The sequence below is a fragment of the Somniosus microcephalus genome, chromosome 6 (assembly GCF_052327205.1).
Source record: "Somniosus microcephalus isolate GS21.2 chromosome 6, FLI_Smic_1.0, whole genome shotgun sequence".
Taxonomy (NCBI): Eukaryota; Metazoa; Chordata; class Chondrichthyes; order Squaliformes; family Somniosidae; genus Somniosus; species Somniosus microcephalus.
Window position 1 is genome coordinate 74,916,858 of NC_140992.1, and position 25,938 is coordinate 74,942,795.

General features: G+C 44.7%; 1 protein-coding gene across 5 annotated transcripts in view; it reads left to right on the forward strand.

Annotated features, from left to right (window-relative positions):
- The first annotated feature begins 2,493 nt into the window (after nucleotides 1-2,493).
- Nucleotides 2,494-25,938, forward strand: part of LOC147115806 (cholinesterase-like) — a 34,350-nt gene continuing 10,905 nt past the window's right edge. The window contains exons 1-2 of one of the 5 annotated variants that reach the window (XM_085990394.1): nucleotides 2,494-2,688; nucleotides 4,164-4,335. In XM_085990394.1, the coding sequence (XP_085846520.1) occupies nucleotides 4,317-4,335 (19 nt within the window). In that variant the 5' untranslated portion in view covers nucleotides 2,494-2,688; nucleotides 4,164-4,316. Of the gene's footprint in view, nucleotides 2,689-4,163; nucleotides 4,336-9,530; nucleotides 9,575-23,432; nucleotides 23,513-25,938 lie in introns of those variants that run through there. The other 4 variants (XM_085990390.1, XM_085990392.1, XM_085990391.1 and 1 more) reach the window with 4 other exon arrangements.

A 25,938-nucleotide genomic window follows, 5' to 3' on the forward strand; every position in this document is an offset into this window, starting at 1 on the left:
AAGAGCATTCTACAAATTAGTCCAGTCAAAGTCTCCTAAAACATTGTAATCTGGTGCATATTGCTCAACTTTGTCATCCACTGAGGGAGGAGCACAACCAACCATACCAAGGAGAAGATCACGATAAGTCGGAGGAGACAAAAAATCTTGTTGAAGAAAAATACTGCTAGGGCCATTCTTTTCAGAGACTAGACCATTAGCTAAGTAAGCAATCCAGCCAATGCATCAACAGTCCACCCTACATTTTCACGATGCCTTGATTAAATGCACCTTCACCTACATAGGCAATGTAGACATTTTGAACGTAACTACCGTTTCTTCTCGTGTACGTCTTCTAAAATAAAAGTAGTGAAACACATGAAATCAGAAAGTGCTTTTTTAAATTTTAGTGGCACAGAGAAACAAAACAGGTATTTATTTTTTACTAAACGCTTCCTCACTTAAAATGAGAAGAGGTCTGAGCATAACTCTGTAATGCCCAAATAGGTTGGTCAATCTATGCCAGTCTTATAAAATCTTACAACTTACACTTAGAAAGTAGTCTTCATGTAAAACACCATTCTAAATACTTTATGAGGCCAGTATTGCCAACCCCACTGTTTCATAATCATGAGACAAACTCTTCAAAATCATGAGATTTGGTAAGAAATCATGAGATGCTATTTTTTTCAAACATAAACCAATATAGATTGACAATTACATAGAAACATAGAAGGTAGAGCAGGAGTAGGCCATTCGGCCCCTCGAGCCTGCTCCACCATTTAATGAGATCATGGCTGATCATCCAAATTCAGTACCCTGTCCCTGCTTTCTCCCCATATCCCTTGACCCCTTTAGCCTTAAGAAATATATCTAACTCCTTCTTGAATATATTTAATGAATTGGCCTCAGCTGCCTTCTGTGGTAGAGAATTCCATAGGTTCACCACTCTCTGGGTGAAGAAATTCCTCCTCATCCCTGTCCTAAATGGTTTACCCCTTATCTTTATAGACAGTGACCCCTGGTTCTGGACTCCCCTGCCATTGAGAGCATCCTTCCTGCATCTAGTCTGTCTAGTCCTGTTAGAATTTTATAAGTTTCAATAAGATCCCCTCTCATTCTTCTAAACTCCAGCAAATATAAGCCCAATCGACCCAATCTCTCCTCATATGTCATTCCTGCCATCCCAGGTATCAGTCTGGTGAATCTTCGCTGCACTCACTCCATGGCAAGAACATCCTTCCTCAGATAAGGCAGTTAAAACTGCACACAATACTCAAGGTGTGGTCTCACCAAGGCCCTGTACAACTGCAGCAAGACATTCTTGCTCCTGTACTCGAATCCTCTCGCTATGAAGGCCAACATACCATTTGCCTTCTTAACCGCCTGCTGCACCTGCATGCTTACTTTCAGCAACTGGTGCACAAGGACACCCAGGTCTCGTTGCACTTCCCCTTCTCCCAATCTATTGCTGTACAGATAATAATCTGCCTTCCTGTTTTTGCCACCAAAGTGGATAACCTCGCATTTAGCCACATTATACTGCATCTGCCATGCATTTGCCCAATCACCCAACCTGTCCAAATCGTACTGGAGTTTCTCGGCATCCTCCTCATAGCACACACGCCCACCCAGCTTTGTGTCATCTGCAAACTTGCAGGTATTACATCTAGTCCCCTCGTCTAGATCATTAGTATATATTGTGAATAGCTGGGGTCCTAGCACCGATCCCTGCGGTACCCCACTAGTCACTGCCTGCCACTCGGAAAAAGACCTGTTTATTCCAACTCTTTGCTTCCTGTCTGCCAACCAGTTCTCTATCCAAGTCAGTACCTTACCCCCAATCCCATATGCTTTAAATGGCCTACTCCTGCTCCTATCTTCTATGTTTCTATCTATGTTATGTTTCAGTGGGTGGGCATTTCTCTGGCATGGCAGAACGGTGGCCAGAAAAGTTACATTCTGGGGCACCTGACCAGCACTGAGTCCCACCCTGAACTGCGTTTCCTCCAGCCCCACTTCTGCTTCTTCCCTGGCGCAAGAAGAGCAGACATCCCAAAGTAAGGTGTAGCTTGTACCACAACAGACCCATTCATTATGAGCAATTATTTTAGAACCTGTGTCTTGTATGTCATTCTGAAAAGAAGCAGTTTTCTTCGTTTAAATGTTATTCTGACTAAATCACATCAATATTCCTCTAACATTTCCTCAGTGATGACAGGCTTTGAGTGTAATACAAATCTCTATTCTAATTGAATATTAAAGTTCAGTGTAAACGCAGTTCATTTTGGCTTCCTAAGAGGACCCTGGTAATCCATCAGAGTAAGTTGGAGGCTGCAATAACCTCAAAGCGCGTTTCTGTTTCTTTCTCTCTGTTGCAGCCGCTTCATTTTGATTGTGCTTTTTCTATGACGCTCTGCTTTCTTCTCCCCGAGCCTATGATTGCACTTTGGTCCCCTCCTCTGTACCATGCCCTTTCTTCACCCCCCGGGGAGTCTCCAGAATTGGCTCCTCCCCGAGATGTCGCGAGGTGCAGCTGTGGGTGGCGCGAGGGAGGAGAGATAAGCAGGGGCCGCGGGCACGCGCCGGGCGGTGGCGGGGCCGCGCGCTGACTGACTCATGCCAGCAGACGGAACCCGGCTGCACTTCGCACAGCGGCTGACGGAATAGATGGAAACGGGGACCCGCCTCGGAGCAGACACAGCACAGGTACGTGCCGTGCCGTGCCCTCACCCCCCAGGCAAACTCTGGCGCCTGTCTGCTCGTCAGCGGCTGCAATCCTGGGGCTGGGGGAGTGACTGGCTACCCTTCTTGTTGCTGTCACTTTGGCCAATTGTAAGGCTGGTGGTTGAAAGTTTTTGTTTACACAATTGAAAATGTCACATCGCCCTTCCATTTGCTGCTCATAGAGCCCGGAGCAGCGGATAGGAGACCAGCGCGGATGAGTGACTTACTGTCCCCTGTTACTACAAGCTTACCCCAGAAAGGGAAACGCATGTTTATTTTGGGATTGTTTTCTGTCTCACTGAGGGAAAGTGCGTTGGTCGGCAGCCCGGCCCTTCACTCAATTATACCCTGGGAACCGACTGAAACAATGCTGCACATTATTTCAACCTCCAAACCCATTCTGAAGTTACTGTATTGTTGGTTTCAACAACAGTGAAATGAAAACTAAAGTGACTAGAAGTGTTGTAAGCTCAGTTCATTTACTATGTTTTGGGCAAACTGGTATACTTTAGAAATAAAATGTTGGAAATACTCAGCAGGTCAGGTAACATCTGTGGAGAGAGAAACAGTTAACTTTTCAGGTTGATGACCTTTCATCAGAATACTTTATAGAGTCTCATTTGCGGGAACCGTTCTTGTATGTGTGAGGATGTAATGAAGTGCACACAATATGTGCATTTACACAAAATAGGTGCCTAGATATTAAAGCAAAAATAAATCCGATGTGGCGACACATACACGAGTGATAGTTCCGCTTGAAACATTGACAGGCTATATGAACAATTTGGAGAAATGTTGCCACATGTAACGAACGGTTGTGGTTTCGGCGGCAATTTGAATGAAAGTTGCTGATCAGCCGTTCTTCCTTCCGCATTTTAAATTCCCCATCAAAAAATTACTAAAGTGGTTTTCTAATAAAAGGTTTAGAATGAAGTTTGGCTAGGAGGTAAAAATGTGAGCGCTTATATAGTTTGCAAACATTTACAATTAGTTTTCGCCACAGTAACAGCGTCAATAAATTACTTAGCATTGATTTTTACGTTGTTAGTAACCTCGCAATTGTGTATGCCAAAGGGAATTATAAATTATAATTTAAATGGATTATTGTAGAATGCTATGGTGAGTGACTTTAATTCAGCAAAATGTTAATACCTCTCATTTTTGGAAGGTCATAATCAAATAAGTTGCAGTATCCTTGTTCACTTGTGAACTGCTGATTTGCAGAAATTGTAATGAGATGTATGTTAAACAGTTGAATCACTGATTATATTAAGCTATATTGCGTTAGTTAAGTAGAACCTAAGATGCTAACAGGCTTTCTACAAGTCATTAGATCTTCCTGACGATGTTACTTTTTTGTCCTGTTCTTTTATATTAAGTTAACATTCTACTGTGCTGAGTTTGATCACTTTCGCCAGAGTAATGGGTCTGTAATTGGTCTCGGCATCCCGGTCTAGTGTTGGGAAAATCGGCCAGAGTTCCTGCTCTTGATTGTTACAAGGCGTCTTTTGCTGGATATGATGTGTGTGGACCTTGGGTGAGCATAGGATCGGGCTTAGCTGTGAAGCACTCCGTCGTCAAATAGCCGGCCAACATACGATGTGTCTCACATGAAGAATGGCTACTTAGGTGAGACTGTGGTGACTTATACGATAAACTGTGATGTAACTATCCAGTTTGTTATTTATAGATTGTTGCAAGCCAGTGTTGTATAGATTGGAAAATGGTGTTACAGTTATGGATAGTTCAAAAGGTTGATTGTTGCAATAATCTATAAACGTGATTGTAATTTTATTTTGTAAAGTCTATAATCTTGTTGGTAATTGCATACGTTTCTGATACAATATAGAATCATTGATTCATAAAATGTTACAAAAACAGCCCTTTTAGTCTATCAAGTTTGCTCCAGTATTTTCCCCCACGTTATCCAGGGATACCACTACTTTTTGCTATCAGTATATTAACTTCTCTCAGGTGACTTGACTGCGGGCTTCTGTGGAGGATTAGTTTTAAATGGTAATGATATGGAACACATGTAAGGCAGTATTCCAAATGGAAAGTACATTCACGTTTGATTGACAAGATAAAAAGCACAACATTCTTTAACTGCCACAGTTTGTTTTAAAATGTATAGGTCAGTGCAGCCATGATCACAACTTAAGGCTTGTGATAGTGTGCTTATGTAAAAAACACGTTTCCATTGTTCTGTGTCCTAAATCTCTTGTGTTTAATCTTATATTTATGTGCCCTTGTTCTAGAACTGTCAACTGCTGTAGACATTCTGTTCCTATCAAACCTGTCCCACCCGACGTCTATCAAATCGTCTTATAATCACCTTTTATTCTAATGAAAATAGTTTAATTTTTCAAGTTTTTCTTCATATTTGTCTTTCCTCATTCCAGGCAGCATCCTAGTGAAGCTGTGTTGCACCCTCTCTTAACATCATTCCAATATTTTTCTGTGAAATTTCTCAACCTCGCCGCTCGCCCTAGAACAAACAAACACACACTCACACCCACCCACCAGGGTCATCAAGCAAACCCCTAGATTATAAATCCAACTTTACAAACCACACTTAAAATTCTGAAAAGTTACATTCCTCAAATTATTCACCATTTTCTTAATAAAAGGTATTTTTCTTGAAATTCATCGAATAAAACATCAGCTGCTTTTGCTGGGAGCCTATTGAACATTTCACTGCTCTGGGAGTCTTCCAAGCTGCATTCTTGCTTGAAGCGTGCTGATTTTGTGCTTGGGTCCTCCAGTTCTGCAATCACAGTTCAAATTAAATAACCTGCTTACATCATCACTCCATAACTCTGTTGTTGCACATTCACATAATTTTCATTAGTTGAAGTGGTTAGCATATCTTCAATAAATTCCTAAAACTGGACAATCATTTCTTACCTTATCTAGGGAACATGCACTGAACAATTCCAAATGGCAGTAGTTCTTGCCCATTTCCCACAGCATAGATGAAACCAATCCTTGAAGCTACAGAAAAAATTGGATGCAATAAAAAACAACTGCCGCTATCTAGAATTGTGGAATACTCACCACTTAGCACTGACAAAATCACTCTTGCATACTCTTGATTTGCCTGCATTAATGTGCTTAGTTAATGGACTTTATCACTTTGCTGCTGTAGATGATTAAGTGATGTGAGATGTGACTACTCTTCTTATGTTGGCTGTAATTTATAGATGCACAAACCAGCATCAAATAATCTTAAAAGCACATCTTCAGAAAGATTTTGTGACATGAATTTAATAACACTTTCAAGTCAAGCACAGCACAAACAGGATGTTTGCAAGTAATGCCTTATATGGATTACAGTTAAATTCACACATATAATGAAATGCACTTGCATATAAATCTGACTTGTAAAATATTCTCTACATTTGATTTCAGATTGCTTCCTATTGCATTTACTTTTCTGCTCTGTTTACATATATCAGTGATACTGTACTATTGATGTAAGCAAGAGAGCTCAATAGTGCTGTAATTGTGTACTGGCTTGATAACCTTTGGTGTTTATCCAGATTGAGATACAAATGCCTTCCTTCTCTTTAAAATTAAGAAAACAAAATATGCATACATTCAAAGCTCCATTTTTCTCCTCACACAGAAACAGTAATCAAAGTGGGGTTGGAAATTCCAGTATCTATGTGAAGAACACCGTACCTTTTCCATTTGCAACACCCCATATATTTGCTCTTCAGCTCATTGCATCGAGATACTTTCCAGCCCAACTAGAAATCAATCTAAGTGCAAAAAGTTGTAGGAAGCTGCCTTTTCTTTTTGAGTACTGCTTCTTCATATAGTGCGCTATAAGAATGATGTTGAAATGAATGGGGACAGCCTTACTTATTCAGTATAACTCCTCTTCCTCCCAGCATGCTTTTTAAGAGCTGAGTAGCTTTAATGTTATAATGAAATTCATACCATGGTGAATATGGAACAATAAAATCAAATTTACAAATTGCATGTCCTGAGAGCTAAATTCAACTAGTCTTAAAACGGAGCTAGAACACTAAGTATAAGAGCCTAAGTATGTTCTTTCTCATATATTTCATGTTATAATATCTCATAGGTACTTCACTATCTGTAACTAATATAATGCTATAGCTGCCTACTTACTGTATTCTGAAATAGTAAATTAATTCCTGTTATAATAGAATGGAATCCTCTTGTACAAAACCCTTCTATACTGAAGTTCTTGTAGAGAAAAAGATAAATTGTAGCATGTGGTGCAACTGGCAGTGAAATTACTACCTGATGACGGTGAAAAAGGCAAAGGAACACAGAAATGACCTTAACATTAATCTATTTAACAGTCGTCTGGCAAATAGCAGCTTATGGAGCACACAATTTGTGTTCAGATGCTAGAACAGCATGAAACCGTCTCTGGTTTAATTTCTGTTGGCTCCAAGCTTCAAACGACTAGTGGCTGTTAGACTACACTTTTGGGACTGTATTTCACAAGATGTTTGGACACCACTGCTTCCAAAATGTATAATGAGTAACAGGAGTCCACTGCCATTCTTGCACTTTTACAGTTGGCTATTCCAGTTTTGCCATTACAACAATTTCAGGATCATTATTTTTGAAGTGTGGAGTCAGTAATGCCCAGATCTCCTTTGGCTTAAATTAAAACATGACTCATTCTTTGAATCCATATTAAGAATGCAACAGCTTCAGGTTGTATAGACTCTTTACTGTAACCAAACTTGCTGATTTAACATCATCAAACTATCAATGCTTAATCAGCCAACTCCTGATATAGCAAAGATTTTTTTTGTGGGGGGCGCGGGGGTGAACAAAGACCTTAAAATAATTCAACTATACAGTGTATACGGTTCTGGTTACAATATGGGGGTCTTTCCCTGGACCTAATATGTTGCATAAAACAGAATTCTACTGTATATGCAGTTCTGATACAGCCCATGTATGTACATAGCAAATCACTGTTATCTTTATAGCTCTAATTTTTTCCCTGATTTGGATTTGTGCTGGTAAGTTATTTCTGCAACAGTTGACACTACTTAACATCAAGATGTTCCCCTGTATAAAGCTGAAATAAAAAACTCTTTCTGTATCACCTGACCAACTCCAGTGGCCAAAAACTCCACCAGTCTATTGTACAGGACCTGCTATTAGGCCAAGACTGTAGCATGTTCCTTAGAGCTGTGGAGGCTAGGTTTGGACTTGGTAGCTTTGCAAGATAATGTTTTCATTTTGTTTGTCTGTTTATGCAGCAATTTAACCAAATATGTATTTTGTTTGCATGGTGCTTACAGGAGAATGCTTTAGTACATTAGGTTTATTTGTAAATTATGCATATGTTGGATTTGAGGAGTTGTGTTGAGTCATTTCTTTTGCTTGGTTACAATGGTGAGGTGCTGTCATTTTTCAAATATAATAGCTCCGAAATGCAGATTTAAATTAACGTGAAACTTTTACGGAATGGACATGACAGCAATTATCATTTGTAAAGTGCGTCATTTTACATTGGAAAGTGTGTTCAAAATCCAGATTAAAGGATCTTTGTGCACCAAGTCCTACTCACCCATCTCCCCTGTGCTCACTGACCTACATTGGCTCCCCATTTAAGCAACGTTTCAATTTTTAAATTCTCATCATTGTTTTCAAATCCCTCCATGGCCTCGCCCCTCCCTATCTCTGTAATCTCCGACAGCCCTATAATCCCCCTAGACCTCTGCGCTCTGCCTATTCTGGCCTTTGAACATCCCCGATGTTAAATGCTCCACCATTGGTGGCCGTGCCTTCAACTGCCTAGGTCCTAAGCTCTGGAATTCCCTCCCTAAATCTCTCCGCCTCTCCACTTCTCTTTCCTCCTTTAAGACGCTCCTTAAAACCTACATCTCCTTATATGCCTTGGTGTTAAATTTTGTTTTTTTGATAACACGTTAAAGGGGCTATATAAATATTAGTACTAGTAGTATGTTATGTGAATAATTATAGTAACTGGGTGGAGTCCTATCTGCACGTTGGGTGTGATGATGTGTTAGATCACTGAGTTTTTAAAAAATCAACAAAAGCATCAAAAGTGAAAGAAATGTAAAAAAAGGCAGTAAATTGAAAATAGAAAAGGAAAAGATTTTTCAGTCAGTAATCTAGATAGCCAAATTAAGGTTGCCAACCCTAGAGGATTGTCCTGGAGTCTCCAGGAATTAAAGATTAATCTCCAGGACACCTCTGGGCAACCCAGGAGAAAAAACGCAGGCCCATTTAAAAACAATTGTGTTTTTATTTTCACTTTCTTTGAACACTTTTGTTTATTAGTTATAACTAGACTGTTTGACAAGGTGGTGTGATTGGAGGCAGGAGGCCATGTGATGAAACCTCCAGGGATACATCCAAAGCCAGATGGATCTTGCCCCACCTTCCAAATGCAGTTGTTGATCGGCCTCCCTGGCTTGCAAACCAAGCTACCGACTTGTCTGCTCCCGCAGCCTGCTGTGCTGTCTGTCCTCCTGTCTGCTTGACCACCTGGCTTCCTGCTTTTAGCTGCAACCCACTCCTCCCACTGACTTTTTAAAATTTGTTCATGGGATGTGGGCGTCGCTGGCAAGGCCAGCATTTCTTGCCCTTGAGAAGGTGATGGTGAGCCTCCTTCTTGTACCACTGCAGTCTGTGTGGTGATGGTACTCCCATAATGCTGTTAGGGAGGGTGTTCCAGGATTTTGACCCAGTGACGATGAAGGAACAGCGATAAATTTCCAAGTCAGGATGCTCTGTGACTTTGAGAGAAACTTGGAGGTGATGGTGTTCCCATGTGCCTATTGCCCTTGTCCTTCTAGGTGGAAGAGGTCAGGGTCTGCGAGGTGCTGTCGAAGAAGCCTTGGTGAGTTGCTGCAGTGCATCTTGTAGATGGTACACACTACAGCCACGGTACGCCAGTGGTGGAGGGAGTGAATGTTTAAGGTGGTGGATGGGGTACCAATCAAGCGGGCTTTTTTTTAAATTGATTGATGGGATGTGGGCGTCGCTGGCTAGGCCTGCATTTAGTGCCCATCCCTAATTGCCCTTGAGAAGATGGTGGTGAGCTGCCTTCTTGAACCGCTGCAGTCCATATGGTGTAGGTACACCCACAATGCTGTTAGGAAGGGAGTTCCAGGATTTTGGCCCAGCGACAGTGAAGGAACGGCGATACAGGTCCAAGTCAGGATGGTGTGTGGCTTGGAGGGGAACTTGTAGGTGGTGATGTTCCCATGCGTCTGCTGCCCTTGTCCTTCTAAGTGGTAGAGGTCGCGGGTTTGGAAGGTGCTGTTGAAGGAGCTTTGGCGAGTTGCTGCGGTGCATCTTGTAGATGGTATACACTGCAGCCACAGTGCGCCGGTGGTGGAGGGAGTGAATGTTGAAGGTGGTGGATGGAGTGCCAATCAAGCGGGCTGCTTTATCCTGAATGGTATCGAGCTTCTTGAGTGTTGTTGGAGCTGCACTCATCCAGGCAAGTGGAGAGTATTCCATCACACTCCTGACTTGTGCCTTGTAGATGGTGGAAAGGCTTTGGGGAGTCAGGAGGTGAGACACTCACCGCAGAATTCCCAGCCTCTGGCCTGCTCTTGTGGTCAAGTTCAGTTTCTGATCAATGGTAACCCCCAGGATGTTGATAGTGGGGGATTCAGCAATGGTAATGCCATTGAATATCAAGGGGAGATGGTTAGAGTCTCGCTTGTTGGAGATGGTCATTGCCTGGCACTTGTGTGGTGCGAATATTACTTGCCACTTGTCAGCCCAAGTCTGAATGTTGTCCAGGTCTTGTTGCATATGGACACGGACTGTGTCAGTATCTGACGAGTCTCGAATGGTGCTGAACAGTGTGCAATCATCAGCGAACATCCCCACTTCTGACCTTATGATGGAGGGAAGGTCAGTGATGAAACAGCTGAAGATGGTTGGGCCTAGGACACTGTCCTGAGGAACTCCTGCAGTGATGTCGTGTGATTGAGATGAATGACCTCCAACAACCACAGCCAACTTCCTTTGTGCTAGGTATGATTCCAACCAATGGAGAGTTTTCCCCTTGATTCCCATTAACTTCAGTTTTGCTAGGGCTCCTTGATGCCACACTCAATCAAATGCTGCCTTGATGTCAAGGGCAGTCACTCTCACCTCACCTCTTGTGTTCAACTCTTTTGTCCATGTTTGGACCAAGGCTGTAATGAGGTCAGGAGCTGAGTGGCCCTGGCGGAACCCAAACTGGGTGTCAGTTACATAGATACATAGAAGATAGGAGCAGGAGTAGGGCATTCGGCCCTTCGAGCCTGCTCCGCCATTCAATGAGATCATGGCTGATCATCCAAATTCAGTACCCGGTCCCTGCCTTCTCCCCATATCCCTTGATCCCTTTAGCCTTAAGAAATATATCCAACTCTTTCTTGAATATACTTAATGAACTGGCCTCCACCGCCCTCTGTGGCAGAGAATTCCACAGGTTCACCACTCTCTGGGTGAAGAAATTCCTCCTCATTTCAGTCCTAAATGGCTTACCCCTTATCCTTAGACTATGACCCCTGGTTCTGGACTCCCCGGCCATCAGAAACATCCTTCCTGCATCTAGTCTGTCCAGGCCTGACAGAATTTTATAGGTTTCGATGAGATCCCCTCTCAATCTTCTAAACTCCAGTGAGTATAAGCCCAATCGACCCAATCTCTCCTCATACGTCATTCCTGCCATCCCAGGTATCAGCCTGGTGAATCTTCGCTGCACTCCTTCCATGGCAAGAACGTCCTTCCTCAGGTAAGGCGACCAAAACTGCACACAATACTCAAGGTGTGGTCTCACCAAGGCCCTGTACAACTGTAGCAAGACATCCTTGTTCTTGTACTCGAACCCTTTTGCTACGAAGGCCAACATACCATTTGCCGCCTTAACCGCCTGCTGCACCTGCATGCTTACCTTCAGCGACTGGTGTACAAGAACACCCAGGTCTCTTTGCACTTCCCCTTCTCCCAAACTATTACCATTCAAATAATAATCTGCCTTCCTGTTTTTGCCATCAAAGTGGATAACCTCACATTTATCCTCATTATAGTGCATTTGCCATGTTTCTGCCCAATCACCCAACCTGTCCAAATCGTGCTGGAGTTGCACGACATCCTCCTCACAGCATACCCTCCCCCCCCCAGCTTTGTGTCATCTGCAAATTTGGAGATATTACATCCAATTCCCTCGTCCAGATCATTCATATATATTGTGAACAGCTGGGGTCCTAGGACCGATCCTTGCAGTACCCCACTAGTCACTGCCTGCCACTCAGAAAACGACCCGTTTATTCCAACTCTTTGCTTTCTGTCCGCCAACCAGTTCTCTATCCAAGTCAATACCTTGCCCCCAATCCCATGTGCGTTAATTTTGCACGCTAATCTCTTATGCGGGACCTTATCGAAAGCCTTCTGAAAGTCCAAATACACCACATCCACTGGTTCTCCCTTATCTATTTTACCAGTTACATCCTCAAAAAATTCCAGTAGATTAGTCAAGCATGATTTACCTTTTGTAAATCCATGTTGACTTTGTCCGATCCAGTCACTGTTTTCCAAGTGCTCTGCTATTACATCTTTTATAATGGACTCTAGCATTTTCCCCACTACCGATGTCAAGCTTACCGGTCTATAATTCCCCGCCTTTTCTCTACCACCTTTTTTGAATAGTGGGGTCACATTAGCTACCCGCCAATCCATGGGTACACTTCCAGAGTCTATCGAGTTCTGGAAGATGACCAGCAATGCATCTACTATTTCTAGGGCCACTTCGTTAAGTACCATGGTGTGGTAAACCACTGTTTGTATTCCACTGTGTACATGCCTGGACATGCCTCCTCCCACAAGTCCTAGTATAAAGGTGACTGCTCCCCAGCCCCTTTGTATTCTGGACCGGTCGACCACTCGAGGCAGACCTTCATTCTTTTGTTAATAAAAGCCTTTAGTTACTCTCTTAACTCTCAGTCTTTTATGAGTAATTGATAGCGCATCACATGGGATGCAGATTATCAGGCCCTGGGGATTTTTCGGCCTTCAGTCCCATCAATTTTCCTAACACCATTTCCCTACAAATACTGATTTCTTTCAGTTCCACCCTTTCATCAGACCCTATGTTCCCCGGCATCTCTGGGAGGTTATTTGTGTCCTCCTTTGTGAAGACAGAACCAAAATATGTATTTAGTTGGTCTGCCATTTCTTTGTTCCCCATTATAAATTCCCCCGATTCTGACTGCAAGGGACCTATGCTTGACTTCACCAATCTTTTTCTCTTCACATATCTATAAAAGCTTTTACAGTCAGTTTTTATGTTCTCTGCAAGCTTACTCTCATATTCTATTTTCCCTTTCTTAATTAATCCCTTTGTCCTCCTTTGTTGAATCCTAAACTGCTCCCAATCCTCAGGGTTATTGCTTTTTCTGGCCAATTTATATGCCCTCTCCTTGGACCTTATGCTATCCCTAATTTCCCTTGTTAGCCACGGTTGGGTCACCTTTTTTGTTTTATTTTATTTTTTTTTATGCCAAACTGGGATGAACAAATTCTGTAGTTCATCCATTCGGTCTTTGAATGTTTGCCATTGCCTATCCACCGTCAACCCTTTGAGTGCCATTCCCCAATCAATCCTACCCAACTCGCTCCTCAGGTTATTGCTGAGTAAGTGCCGCTTGATAGTACTGTTGACGACACCTTCCATGACTTTGCTGATTATTGAGAGTAGACTGATGGGACGGTAATTGGCCGGGTCGGATTTGTCCTGCCTTTTTGTAGACAGGACATACTTGGGCAATTTTCCACATTGCCGGGTAGATGCCAGTGTTGTAGCTGTACTGGAACAGCTTGGCTAGGGGCGCAGCTAGTTCTGGAGCACAAGTCTTCAGTACTATTGCCGGAATGTTGTCAGGGCCCATAACCTTTTCAGTATCCAGTGTCTTCAGCTGTTTCTTGACATCACGTGGAGTGAATTGAATGGGCTGAAGACTGGCATCTGTGATGCTGGGGACCTCAGGAGGAGGCCGAGATGGATTATCCACTCGGCACTTCTGGCTGAAGATAGTTGCAAATGCTTCAGCCTTGTCTTTTGCACTCACGTGCTGGGCTCCACAATCATTGAGGATGGGGATATTTTTGGAGCCTCCTCCTCCTGTTACCTGTTTAATTGTCCACCACCACTCACGACTGGATGTGGCAGGACTGCAGAGCTTTGATTTGATCCGATGGTTGTGAGATCGCTTAGCTCTGTGTATCGCATGTTGCTTCCGTTGTTTGGCATGCAAGTAGTCCTGTGTTGTAGCCTCACCAGGTTGACACCTCATTTTTCGGTATGCCTGGTGCTGTTCCCGGCATGCTCTCCTGCACTCTTCGTTAAACCAGTGTTGATCTCCCGGCTTGATGGTAATGGTAGAGTGAGGGATATGCTGGGCCATGAGGTTACAGATTGTGGTTGAATACAATTCTGCTGCTGCTGATGGCCCACAGCGCCTCATGGATACCCAGTTTTGAGTTGCCAGATCTGTTCGAAATCTGTCCCATTTAGCTGCTTTGTCCTGGATGGTGTCGAACTTCTTGAGTGTTGGAGCTGCACTCATCCAGGCAAGTGGAGAGTATTCCATCACACTCCTGAATTGTGCCTTGTAGAAGGTGGAAATGCTTTGGGGCGTAAGGAGTTGAGTCACTCACCACAGAATACCCAGCCACTGACCTGCTCTTGTAGCCACAGTATTTATGTGGCTGGTCCAGTTAAGTTTCTGGTCAATGGTAATCCCGAGAATGTCGATGGTGAGGGATTTGGCCTTGGTAATGCCATTGAATATCAAGGGGCGGTGGTTAGACTCTTGTTTGTTGGAGATGGTCATTGCCTGGCACTTGTGTGCCGTGAATGTTACTTGTCACTTATCAGCCCAAGCCTGAATGTCATCCAGGCCTTGCTGCAAGTGGGCATGGACTGCTTCATTATCTGAGGAGTTGTGAATGGAACTGAACACTGTGCAATCATCAGCAAACATCCCTACTTCTGACCTTATGATGGAGGGAATGTCATTAATGAAGCAGCTGAAGATGGTTGGGTCTAGGACACTGCCCTGAGGAACTCCTGCAGCAATGTCCTGGGGCTGAGATGATTGACCTCCAGCAAACACAACCATCTTCCTTTGTGCTAGGTATGACTCCAGCCAGTGGAAAGGTTTCCCCTTGATTCCCAATTTTACTAGGGCTCCTTGATGCCACACATGGTCAAATGCTGCCTTGATGTCAAGGGCAGGCACTCTCACCTCACCTCTGGTGTTCAGCTCTTTTGCTCATGTTTAGACCAAGGCTGTAATGAGGTCAGGAGCCAAGTGGACCTGGCAGAACCCAAACTGAGCATTGGTGAGCAGGTTATTGGTGAGTAAGTGCTGCTTGATAGCACTGTCGACGACACCTTCCATCACTTTGCTGATGATTGAGAGTAGAATGATGGGGTGGTAACTGGCCGGAATTGATTTGTCCTGCGTTTTGTGGACAGGACTTACTTGGGCAGTTTTCCACATTGTTAGGTAGATGCCAGTGTTGTAGCTGTGCTTGGCCAGAGGCGCGGCTAGTTCTAGAGCACAAATCTTCAACACGACAGCCAGGATGTTATCGGGGCCCAGTATCCAGTGCGCTCAGCCATTTCTTGATATCACGTGGAGTGAATCGAATTGGCTGAAGACTGGCTTCTGTGATGGTGGGGACTACAGGAGTAAGCCGATATGGATCATGCACTCGGCAATTCTGGCTGAAGATGTTTGCAAACACTTCAGCCTTGTCTTTTGCACTCACGTGATGGGCTCTGCCATCATTGAGTATAGGGATATTCATGGAGCCTCATCCTCCCGTTAGTTGTTTAATTATCCACCACCATTCACGACTGGTAGGACTGCAGAGCTTTGATCTGATCCGTTGGTTGTGGGATCGCTTTGGTCTGGCTATAGCATGCTGCTTCAGCTATTTAGCATGCATGTAGTCCTGTGTTGCAGCTTCCCCAGGTTGGCACCTCATCTTTAGCTATGCCTGGTGCTGCTCCTGGCATGCTCTTCTGCACTCTTTATTGAACCAGGGTTGGTCTCCTGGCTTGATTGTAATGGTAGAGTGAGGGATATGCCGGGCCATGAGGTTACAGATTGTAGTGGAATACAGTTCTGCTGTTGCTGATGGTCCACAGCGCCTCATGGATGCCCAGTTCTATCCCATTTAGCACGGTGGTCGTGTCACACAACACGATGAAGGGTGTCCTCCGTGTGAAGACGGGACTTCGTCTCCACAAGGACTGTGTGGTGGTCACTCCTACCAATACTGTCATGGACAGATGCATCTGCGACAGCTAGATTGGTGAGGTCAAGTAGGTTTTTCCCTCGTGTTGGTTCTCTCACGACCTGCCGCAGGCCCAGTCTGGCAGCTATGTCCTTCAGGACTCTGCCACCTCGGCTTGTAGTGGTGCTACCGAGCCACTCTTGGTGTTGGACATTGAAGTCCCCCACCCAGAGTACATTCGGTGCCCTTGCCACTCTCAGTGCTTCTTCCGAGTGGTGTTCAACATGGAGGAGTACTGATTCATCAGCTGAGGGAGGGCAGTAGGTGGTAAACAGCAGAAGGTTACCTTGCCCATGCTTGACCTGAAGCCATGAGACTTCATGGGGTCCGGAGTCAATGTTGAGGACTGCCAGAGCTACTCCCTCCCAACTATATACCGCTGTGCCGCCACCTCCGGTCGGTCTGTCCTGCCGGTGGGACAAGACGTACCCAGGGATGGTGATGCAGGAGTTTGGGACATTGGCTGAAAGGTATGATTCTGTGAGTATAACATTGTCAGGCTGTTGCTTGACTAGTCTGTGGGACAGCTCTCCTACTTTTGGCACAAGTCCCCAGATGGTAATGAGGAGGACTTTGCAGGATCGACTGGGCTGGATGTGCTGTTGTCGTGTCCAAAGCCAGGTGTTCCGTCCGGTTTTATTCTTATTGTTTTTCGTAGCAGTTTGGTACAACTTAGTGGCTTGCTGGGCCATTTCAGAGGGCAGTTAAGAGTCAACCACATTGCTGTGGGTCTGGAGTCACATGTAGGCCAGACCAGGTAAGGACGGCAGATTTCCTTCCCTAAAAGGACATTAGTGATCCAGATGGATTTTTATGACAATCCAATAGTTTTGTGGTCACCATTACTGATACTAGCTTTTTAGTCCATATTTATTTAATTAACTGAATTTAAATTCCCCAGTGGCCGTGTTGGGATTTGAACTCTGGATTACTAGTCCAGTAATATCGGCTCTTTGCTGCCAACCTGCTTCCACAAGGCACCCCCAAATTTCATCTGCAGCCCACCAGCCTCGCGGCTTGTTCATCCAAAGGCATCTCTGTCAACCCCCTGGATTAAAAGCTAAACTTACAAATATTATTATCCTAGGCTTGCCTACTAGAGTGTCATATTGTACCCGCCCCACACTGGCTTCCTTAAACAGTCTCCTTAACGTGTGTCTCCTTAAACAATCCCACCAAGTGAGCAACACTGTGTCTCCACCTCCACCACCGCCCACCCACTGACCAAAAATGTGACTTCCCTGCCCCTACCCTATGTGAGCAATATAGTGACTCTGCAACTCCCCCCCACCCCCACGCATACACATACAACCCCATTGAACAAATTTGCAGCCCCCTTGCCCCCCCACACTTAGTCAGCAATGTTGCTGCTCCCCAATATTTACCCCTGTTCCCTGACTCAGCAGCATTCCAGCACTTTCCCTTTCTTCCTAACACTGAGCAGCAATATCCTCCTTGCCCCAAAGATCAGCATTCTGGGTTTGCCTTCCTTCACTGAGCACCTTGAAGGCCCGTGCCCCCACTCCAGAGAAGAAAAGTGGCCTCAGCATTTCGTGTCTGTGTCCCGTGCTTGCGTTTACCTAGGTTCCATGCCGACAGCAGACCTTGCAACGTCTGCCTTCACATGATTTGATTAGAGATATCTTGGCCTGGAACTTGCGGTCCTGGTGACGGCGAACTGGCAGCATTCGCGATAATTTCGCCTTTGAAACTGATCACAACTTCAGGATTTAGCGCATGCGCAGCCTAAAGTGGAAATCCTGAAGTTGCAGTCTGTCATTCACTGCTCTCCCACAGGCTGCGCTGAGCGCCACCCCTCCCCCTACAGAGCCGGCAATCTGTGTAATCTGTGGAAACTGACAAACTTCAGCTCTTCTGCGGTAATAGCCCATTAAAAGTTAAATCCTTTTGGATTAGGTATTAAGGGTTTTAACAGCGTATTTAAAAAAAAAAGTTTGTTCAACTTTATTTCAGGTTTGCCTTTTCCCCATGTGAGAGCCAATTCCAATTCAAATGCTTTATTGGCATGAAAGTTTACAGAGAACCATATTGCCAAAGCTTACATATCAAAAAGGTACAGTTTTCCAACATTCTGTAGGTGTCAATCGATTTGACATTTGTTGGGTACATACAATATTACTTTTAAACAATATTAATTTTAAACAGTCTTACTTTTAAACAGTCCTCAGGTTGTGACATGTTGTTACATATTTGGCCCCAAGGTATGGTCTGTCTCCTTCTCCCAGGACTAATCTCAATTTTGACAGGTTAGAATCAAAGGAGCTTACCCACTTTTCCTAGTTTGCTGTCTGTGAGAATTCTGCATTTTGATTGGTTGCTTAGACAGCTTGTTGATGTCACAGCAGTTAGGGATTCCCCATTAACTTGCTTTGATTTCAGTTAAGCATCGTAAAAGCCGAAATTCTCGCCACAGAGATTGCGAGATCTATGTGGGAAGCTTACTGCGGGGCCAGCGATGAATGCCTTTGGTTCGCTGCCGACCGCAAATTACGGGCTGTAATGTTCATCATTTCCTGAAAACATATAAAAAAGTTATGCAACAAATATAAAAGAGAAGGATAACAATATTTACATTAGTTCCCAAGATGTTGTTTGTTGTTGAACATGCTGATCAACTGTAGGTCAAACAGATTTTTTTGTTTACATTTTGGAGTACTTGTCACCCTTTGATAACTCTGTCAAATATAAAGGAGGAATTTTTATTGGCTAAAATTAAGGCACTTTGTTGTAGGAAAAATGATTCCTCGGAAACTAGACTTTGAGTAAGAGAGACAACTTTATTAAATGACAGAGCTCCGGGAGAAGCGTCTGCAACCACGCGGTCTGCGAGAGCACCTTCTCCCCGATTGTAGTACATGCCGAGCTTATATACAATTCCAAGAAGTTGGTTTTAGATCATTTACATTCATCCAATCAATTCGTTTATTAGCGCATATCGTTATTTTCCTCCAGTCAGGAGTTTACACACTTGTGTTGCCAATTCTGCCTCTTCAGGTCTTCGTTCCGTCTTGTTCCCCGGCGGAATGTGATTAGTTCGATAATAGGATACAAGTGAACCTTGTTAGTCCTCAGTGATCCAATTAGTCCCAGTCAGGACACGAGACAAACTTTGTTCCAGCCATGCGTAAGCGTGGCATGTCTCACTGTGCAGTGATTCAATTAGTCCCAGTCAGTGAATTTGTTGTGTGTCTTTTCCAGCAAAATCTTGTCCAGCAAAATTTTATTCTAACAATGCACTTAAACCTGATTATCCTGCTGTTCTTGATTCCATTTACCACAGAATGCTTAAGGCAGTGAGGGATATTGTTTGTGAGTCACTGACTCATCTATTCAATAACTCAGAGGGCTTGGCTGGCTGGCATTAATTGTGGGGAGGTTCCTGTGCTTCCATTATTTAAGAATAATTGGAAAAATTACATCCAGAGAATTAAAAGTCTGTCAGTTATAGAAAAGCTACTGTAAATGATTAACTTGATGAACTTAATTGAGTTTCTTGAGGAAGTGAAACAGAATAGTGGATGATGGTAGTTTTCTTGATGTTCTAAAGTTTGATTTCCAAAAAGCCTTTGATTAAGTTCTGCATGAAAGGTTGGAAAAGATTTGATCAAATGACAGATGAGGCAGATGGGTAATTGGTTGAACTCTCCATTAATGGGAATGGATCTGAATGGAACCTGGTCATGAGCAAAGTTCCACACGGCTTTATATTGGGACCATTACTATTCAACATTTTTATTAATGAATTGGATGAGGGCATTAAAGGAACCATTAGTAAATTCACAGATGACAAAAAATTAATAGGTTGCAAGCCAATTTAGATAAATTAGGAGAATGGGCTTGTGTGGCAGATGCCCATCAAACTGGACAAGTGCAGTGTTGTACATTTAGGGTTGGAAACTCCAAGCATATTTATACTCTGCAATGTCTGTTAAAGGTAAAGGATTAAGAAATAGCCCTGTAATTAATAGTGGATAGCTCATTGAAATAACACAAGCAGCGTTAGGTGGCTGCAGGAAAGGGGAATAGCACATTACAGGAAACTTTGGTTTATCCGGAGGTTGTATGTCCGGAAACCTCAATCTAACAGCAGAAATCAGCAGCCGTTTTGGTTAGGTTTTTTTTCTTCTCCTAGCATTTTTTTTTAATTTTTTTATAAACAGTCAGGCTCTGGAAAGCGTCTCTGTAGCTTAACAACAGCTTCAGAGACGCTTCCAAGGTACGGGCCGAGTGTTTACAAGCTGTTGCTAAGCAACAGTGTTTGTTGTCAGATACGGAGATGAAAACCTCCGTATCCTTCAACATTACCGCTGGTCTATCCGGAAGTTTTGATCTAACGGCACCAGCTCGGTCCCGTCGGTGCCGGATATCGCGAAGTTTCCTGTAGATTGTATTGCTAGGACCATTAAGTATAAAACAAAGAATACTATATTTAGGCTATATAAGGTTTGGTATGTCTACACTTGGAATTTTTGCCCACTTATGATTTCTGCACATCATGAAGAATATTGAGGTTCTGCAGAAGAGGTTAAGCAGAATAATACCTAGTCTTAGGGCTTAGTTATCAAGATAGACTCCAACAAGGCCCCAATATTAACAGGGATGTGGGGAGGTGTGGAGGAGTGAGAGCATGGTGAAAACTAGGCAAGGCTGGGGTCATGGAGGCTTAATGGCAGGGCCTCATTTAAATAATCCTGCAGACTCCCGTCCAACATCCGCCAATTTGACAGCCTGGCCGGTGAGCGGGAAAACAAACAAGCTGCAGGAGGCCGCAGCCGGTGGGGATGGTTTCCGGCAGTCAGTAGAGACTTAAGGCTCTGGGCCACGATCGGGGCTGGGGGCAGGGAGCAAGAACATCATGGTCGCTTTTGGGAGGGGCGGGGGGAAGGACACCAGGGTCGGGGTGGGAAGAGTGAGGACATCAGGGCTGTGTGAGGCCAAAGGCTTTCTTGTGAGGCCTGGGCAGAGCACTCGGGCTCCTCTTGGGCCACAAAGATTGCTAAAAGCAGCTGATCTCCAGCACTTACTTTGGCCAGTCGGCACCTCCTGTCTCGGATTTGCTACCAGGAATTCCTCAGCTTGGGCCTCCCCCTTCAATTGCTGTTAAATATAAGTCGCAGCGCTGATGATGTTCTTGGGCAGCAACTTTTGAATGTTAATTAGGGCCAATCCTGATTTGTGTTTGTTAAATTTTAAACAGGAGGGAATGGGCTTGGGTTGCTCAATCTCGATATTTTAATCCTGACCCGCTTCCACCCAAGAGTCAGGGTTATTTAGAGAAATGCAGGTTTTGTAGGCATGTGATTGAGGTTTTTTAAAATGGTGAGAGGATTTAATACAGCCAGTTCGATAGGCTATGAGAGATGGAAAGGGATGGTAGGACGAGGAGGTATGCATATAAAATTCTTAGGCAAAAAGTTAGGTTAAATTCTAGGATTTTTTTTGTAGAGGATCATTGCCTTCTGTAACAGACAGTCTCTTAAAAATGAGCATGAAGGTTCCTGGGAGAAGAGGGCATTTCCAGTTATGGAGTGTAAATTGCAACTTTGCTGGTAATGGCCCAGAAATTCGGGTCGGAGGCTTCCCACGGGTGTAAGCCCCCGACCTGCACTTACCTTGCGCGCCGGCCGTTGAGCTGTGGGCCCGAGTGGGATTCCGATCCTGGGCCTGCTCCAACTGCCGGCGCGCAGTGCTTGCGTATCCCAGGGGTGCAGTTAGTTCGATGCGTCCCCTGGGATCACGTGGGCCATGGGGAGCCAATCGGAGCAGGGAATGCTTCATTCATAAGTTTGACAGGAAGAGCTGTCAAAACTTATAAATACTACGGCCCCAAAACAGCACTAAATCTTCAAATATTTTTTTTTAAAACATCATATTTTTAAAAAACTATAAATTACATGAAATAACTATTTTAAACAATAATTTAAATTTAAAAAAATAATAATTTTATTTTCTAATGGGGCTAAAAATAAACTTACATTGCTTTAAAGTGTTTAAAAATAATAAACCTGTGGAAAAAATGTTTTAATTTTAATTAATTCACCACTTACCTTGTAAAAAGCAGGCCTTACGCCTGCTTTTTAAATGTGTAACTTCTGGAGACTTACCCTCCTGGGAAAACCTACAAAAAAAACGAAGTTCGATGCGCACGCGCAGCCTCTCCCACGCACGCGTTCGACCTCTGAATCCCTTCGTTCAGGGGAATGGAAGTGCCGGTTTCCCACGCATGCGCAGTGCATGCAGGAAACCGGCACTTCCATTGGGCCTACGGGTACTCACCCGTGGAGACCTGAATTTCTGGGCCAATACTATAAGGAGTTCTGGGCTAGTACGATCTCCTGAATCCTTGCTTGATTGCATTAGGGAGTCGGAGAGGTTTCTCTTGAGTAGGTCATTTTTGTTTCTCTCCCAGGAGATTGCGTGGTTAAGGAGTGGGCCAATGATTTATGTCATTGCACTGTGGGTGGATGAGGACAGGCCTGATGGTCTTTGCCCATCTCTCCTTTCACATATAAATAAGCTACAGATGGTGCAGGATTTAAAACATGTTTTTATAATGTTTTGAGAATACAATATTGTGAGCAGCAGATGAGCCGATGCCGGGTCGGAATCGGGCGATGTTATGGAGGTGGAAGTAGACAGTCTTGGTGATGGAGTGGATGCATGGTCAGAAGCTCAGCTCTGGTTCAAACACAACACCAAGATTGTGAAAGGTCTGGCTCAGCTTCAGACAGTTTCCAGGATGGAACCGGTGGCCAGGGAATGAAGTTTTGTGGCGAGGACCAAAGACAATGGCTTCAGTCTTGCCAGTATTTAGTTGGAGAAAATTTCTGCTCATCCAATATTGGATCAGGGACAAGCAGTGTGACAAATCAGAGAGAGTGGAGGGGTCCAGAGAGGTGGTGACGAGGTAGAGCTGAGTGCCCATCAGCGTACATGTGAAACCTGATGTGTTTTTGGATGATATGGCCAAAGGTTACATGCAGATGAGAAATAGAAGAGGCCAAGGATAGATCCTTGAGGGACTCCAGAGGTAACTGCAGGAGTGGGAAGAGAAGCCATTGCAGGTGATTCATCTAATTCAAAAAAAATTCTGATCAGTAGTGTGATGCTTTTCATTTTCCAGACTGAAAAGGAGATGCAGTGGGCATCCTTAATGAAGTCGAGTAGACTTGTCACTGGGAGTGGAGATTCTTCCTACTAGGCTCTAGATAATCCTGCAACTAGTGCCTTAATGAGAGGGGAGTCCTAGTAGGGAAAGCAGCAAAAAAAGTTACCATTTCTTTGCACTTTTAGGCTGCATGCTTTTAGCTGGTTAATCTCCAAGTGTATCATGCACTATTAACAGGCTTTTTAACGTGATGTTGCAGCTTTTACTGGGTGTGCACGGGATTCACGGGCTTCCTGAACCTCGCCAGTGAAAGCAAAGCGAGAGCCGAGCGGCCATTGTGTGAGTTGAACAACTGACAGTAAAAAAAAATCATATTAATACTCACCCATTTCACCTGCTTATTTACCTAAGTGAAAGACTCTTGCTGACACCATTTGTGCAGAGAATTTGCTTTCAGGAGTTTGCAGGTGATTTCTGCAACCTTGAAAGCCACTCTCACTACATTACATTGGAGGATTGTGCCTCTGATCTCCACTTTACCTGGCATCTATCAGATCAGCATGGGTGCTGCTTATGCTGTTTCACCTTGGACCTCAGATTCAGACCAAGAGCAGCAGCAGACTTCTCCTCACCGATCTGCTGCTCCACAGGAGAGAGGGAATGAGGACAGGGGTTCACCTCGCCAGAGGCGACACCCCCAACACAAGGTATACGGGCAGAGGATGAGCTTCCTGGACATGATTGAACAGCAGTGCCTCAGGAGGCTCAGGCTATCATGTCAGGTCATGGCAGACATTTGTATCTTGCTGGAAGAAGAATTGCTGCCAGTTGGACCTGGTGGACATGCCTTACCAGTGGCTGTCAAAGTCACCACTGCTCTCACCTTCTTCGCCTCTGGCTCCTTCCAGGGATCTGCAGCAGACATTTCCAGGATCTCGCAGTTGGCCGCACACTGACTCATCACGCAGGTGACTGATGCCATGTTTCACAAGTCAGGCATTTATGTGCACTTTGCCACTGATGAAGCCAGTGTTACTGAGTGGATGCTCGGCTTTGCGGCTCTGGCTGGCTTCCCACAGGTGCAGGGCATTATCGACTGCACACATGTGGCCATCAAGGCACCCCGGAGTGTTCGTAAACTGTAAGGCCTTCCACTCCCTCAATGTGCAGCTCGTCTGCAACCACAAAAAAATGCATGTGTGTGTCAGATTCCTAGGGAGCTGTCATAACTCTTTCGTCCTGCGCCAGTCCACCCTCTCTCAGCTCTTCGTAACTCAGAGCAGACTTTCCGGCTGGCTGCTTGGAGACAAGGGCTATCCATTGAAGACATGGCTGATGACAACTTTGAGGAGGCCGAGGAGCGCTATAATCAAAGCCACATCATGACAAGATGTGTAATAGAGCAAGCAATCAGGATGCTGAAGATGTGCTTCAGATGCCTAGACAGATCTGGAGCAGCCCTTCAGTACGCACCAGCCAGGGTCTCCAGAATGATCATTGTATGCTGCGCGCTGTACAACATGGAGTGGGCCTTTGGCGTAGCGGTAGCATCCCCGCCGCTGGGCCAGAAGGCGTAGGGTTTCAAACCCCGCTCCGACAGTCCGGTAAGTGGAGTCGGAGCTCCGGCTCTAAATTCTGGGTTGACATCCAGTGGGATACTTGTGGGTGTGGGTGGCCCCCCCCCCCCCCTTGTATGGGTTGTGGGAGCCCGTAAAACCCTCCCACCATAGGATTAACCACCCTAATGGCTGGTACGAAGATGGTTACGGTCACGGAAGGAGCGTTAATCGCGGCCAGAAATCCTTCCGCCACTTCATACAGTTCCCCAAAGGGAACAGTGTGAAGACACGTACGACCACGACTGCATAACATGGCACAGCAGCGAGTATTGGAGCTGCAGGAGGAGCAAGGCGCAGAGCCTCTTAAGAGGAGGTTGAGCAGGTGGAACATAAGGAGGACGAGGAACCTAGATGGTACCAGCAGCGGCACACATTTCTGTGCGGGAGGCCCGGGATGGACTCATAATGGCACAATTTAGTTAAGTTGCACCAGTACACCCATATGGCACCCAGATGCTGAACCAAAATTCCCTCCCATCGCCTCCCCTGCCCCCCACAAAGCAGTCCTAAAATGACTCAAACCATTCCTGTCACACACACACTGATTGTGTGATGAACACCCAAGTCTAGGTTTGTATCCCTCCTAGATATGACTGCAATAAGAGTCTACAAGCTGTTGTTCACAGCAAGCGTGCAATCATTTGACTGGCGCATTTGCTACTCCATGCAAGTGGCCACCCTTTCCGTGGAAGAGCATTCTTCCTCCTGCATTTTTTGCTGCTCCTCTTAAGATCACCCTCTTTGTCGATAGCCCCCAAGGTTCAGCTTCTGCATCCAGCTTAGCAGAGCTCAGAGCATCCTGTGCCCTCCAACGAGGACTCTCCACTGCTGTCCCTGTCTCCACCATCTACTCTTGCTCACTTGTGATCTGTGAGACACCAGGTGACAACACTACTCTCTCTCTCTCACAGGACCCACCGACGTGTGTGTACCTGTGCTGGTGCTGGGTGCGCATGGGTCGTGTGACAGTGCACCCTCAGAGACTGGAGCTTACTCTGAGGAGTTGTCTTCCTCCTCTGGCTGGACAGTAGGGGGGGGGGCACTTAATGGATCTGTTGGAAAGTAAAAACATGAATTAAAACTGTTATGATAAGAATATTTTAAGTTACCATTATGCACATGATCATATTTCACTGGCTGCTGACA